The sequence below is a fragment of the Colletotrichum tamarilloi genome (assembly GCF_030869305.1).
Source record: "Colletotrichum tamarilloi strain Tom-12 chromosome Unknown Scaffold_447.1, whole genome shotgun sequence".
Lineage (NCBI taxonomy): Eukaryota > Fungi > Ascomycota > Sordariomycetes > Glomerellales > Glomerellaceae > Colletotrichum > Colletotrichum tamarilloi.
In genome coordinates, this window is record NW_026849829.1 from 1 (window position 1) to 1939 (window position 1939).

The 1939-nt window shown below is 48.5% G+C and overlaps 2 protein-coding genes across 2 annotated transcripts; one reads left to right on the plus strand and one right to left on the minus strand.

Annotated features, from left to right (window-relative positions):
* Positions 1 to 68: 68 nt before the first annotated feature.
* CTAM01_17255 (C2H2 finger domain-containing protein) lies at positions 69 to 587 on the plus strand (the record flags this gene model as incomplete). Its single annotated transcript, XM_060533242.1, has 1 exon — positions 69 to 587. The coding sequence occupies one exon, from the start codon at positions 69 to 71 to the stop codon at positions 585 to 587; it is 519 nt and encodes a 172-aa protein (XP_060372179.1).
* A 548-nt stretch (positions 588 to 1135) lies between these two features.
* On the minus strand, positions 1136 to 1917 carry CTAM01_17256 (uncharacterized protein; the record flags this gene model as incomplete). Its single annotated transcript, XM_060533243.1, has 3 exons — positions 1136 to 1509; positions 1558 to 1802; positions 1859 to 1917. The coding sequence occupies 3 exons, from the start codon at positions 1915 to 1917 to the stop codon at positions 1136 to 1138; spliced, it is 678 nt and encodes a 225-aa protein (XP_060372180.1).
* Positions 1918 to 1939: the final 22 nt, after the last annotated feature.

The window sequence follows — 1939 nt, forward strand, 5'->3', positions numbered from 1 at the left end:
CTGATAAGCAAGCCACAGCCGACATCGAACGCCAAATTCACGGCGTTGGGTTTGCCAAACCGGCGACAATGGATCCCTGTCGCCCTCAGAGACCAGCACAAAAGCGATTGCTCGCCAAACTCACAGCCCCAATTGTCAAGACACTGGAAGGGCAATACCGTCGAAGAGACGATGCCATCGAAGCGGTGTCTGCGTACTGTCTTGTGCAAGAAGGATGTACGGTGCGCCGGTCCCAGCATAGGCCAGCAGAGGGCCCACATCCTTCTTCGTCAGGCTACCCACGAAAAAGCACCCCTTTATACGAAGCTACACTGTCCGTATTTGTTGCTGACAAGGAAGAGCGGCCAAGGCGATGCTTCGTATGTATTGGTCAAGCCTTGTATCTGCCTACGGATGATGAACAGCGGTTGAACGAACTTATGCACGAGTTCTACACCTCTAATGACTTGATCAAACACTTCAAACGGAAGCACCTTGACAAAATCGCAGGCTGCGATCAGGTAGACTGCAAGGTGTGCGACATGACTCTCAACAACAAGATGCATTTTCAGCGTCATGCCCGCGACATTCACGGGACTGTAATATGAGCGTATGCCATGTCCCTTACAGCAATTTTGTGTTGACAACTTGACACATCAGCGCTATTCAAGGGATTACCCAGCAGACCTCTACATGCGCAGGCACCTCTCTCAAATTCGAACGCATCGGACGAAAGCATGACAGAATGCAGTGTTTGATGCCCTCAGCCATCACGTGCACGCGCAGGATCAAACTACGAGCGTTGACGGCGGCGTGTCATGACACCTCGACTCATGCCTGATAACATACTGTAAGGCAGATGGAATAAGGTCACTTCGATATCGCGCCACTTCAAATGCGTACCTGGGCACATGTTGCAGCGTGATGTCTCGCCGCCACAGGAGCATGGACTAGGCAACGAGTACCACAATTGACTTGCGGGAGGGGTAAGAATTGATAGTCGACTTAAAAGAGAGACAATTCAAATACTACCACAAAGCTATTCTCGTTCATGACAATTGTCGCACAAACCGGGGGGGTGAGCATCGACTATCCATACACAAAATCGAAACACAGATTAAATCGAGAATATACCGCTCATCCTATTTCTTGATGGCTAGAACGAAGAGTTGGCTTCTTCAACCTCATCCTGTTTCACATTGATCTTGCTATTTGAGCGGCTCACGAATTGTCCGACAAGATCGCCTGGGAAATCGCCTCCTTCATACACGAGATCACGAAATATCTTTTTCGACCACAGGCTGTCAAGATTTATCTTAACGACTCGAAGGATAGCATCCCTGATCTGTTGACCCGATTGGTTGATTGATTCGTACGTCTCTTTGATACAGCCTACGAAAGATTCGCTCACCCAAAGCTCTTCAAGCTTTGGTTTGAGTCTTTCGACGGCAAATCTCTTCAGTTCTGGCATCAAGAAGAAATCTGCCAAGACATAGACTTGCACGTGCTTCGTCAATTCATCGGCGTCATCTGTGCAAAGATTAGCACTGGTCTAGGTTCGAATTACTGAGTAGCCACCTTGCGCTTCGATCGATTCGACTTCTTCGGAATAATTGTTGGTGTACATGAACTCGAAGACTCTCCAGTACGCATGTGCACTTCCTTCGCGGAATTGAAACGTCTTGCTCTCGCTTTCTTGGAAGTTGCCCTTGAGGGCTTTTTTGAAGTATGGGCTGTGAGCCGCTAGGACTAAGCCGTGGGCCGGCAACTCGAACTCGCCGATACGAATTTTGACGTCGGCATGGTCTGTTTTATTGAAAAGCCTTGTATGTCATAGTTAGTTCTCATCCTGAGTTGGTCATACATCCAAGATGTTTACTCTGCAATCTCCCTAAGGAGAGTCTTGGACTCGGCCATCCGTTTCACTTTCTTACCCATGGAAGCTATGATGAGGTTAATC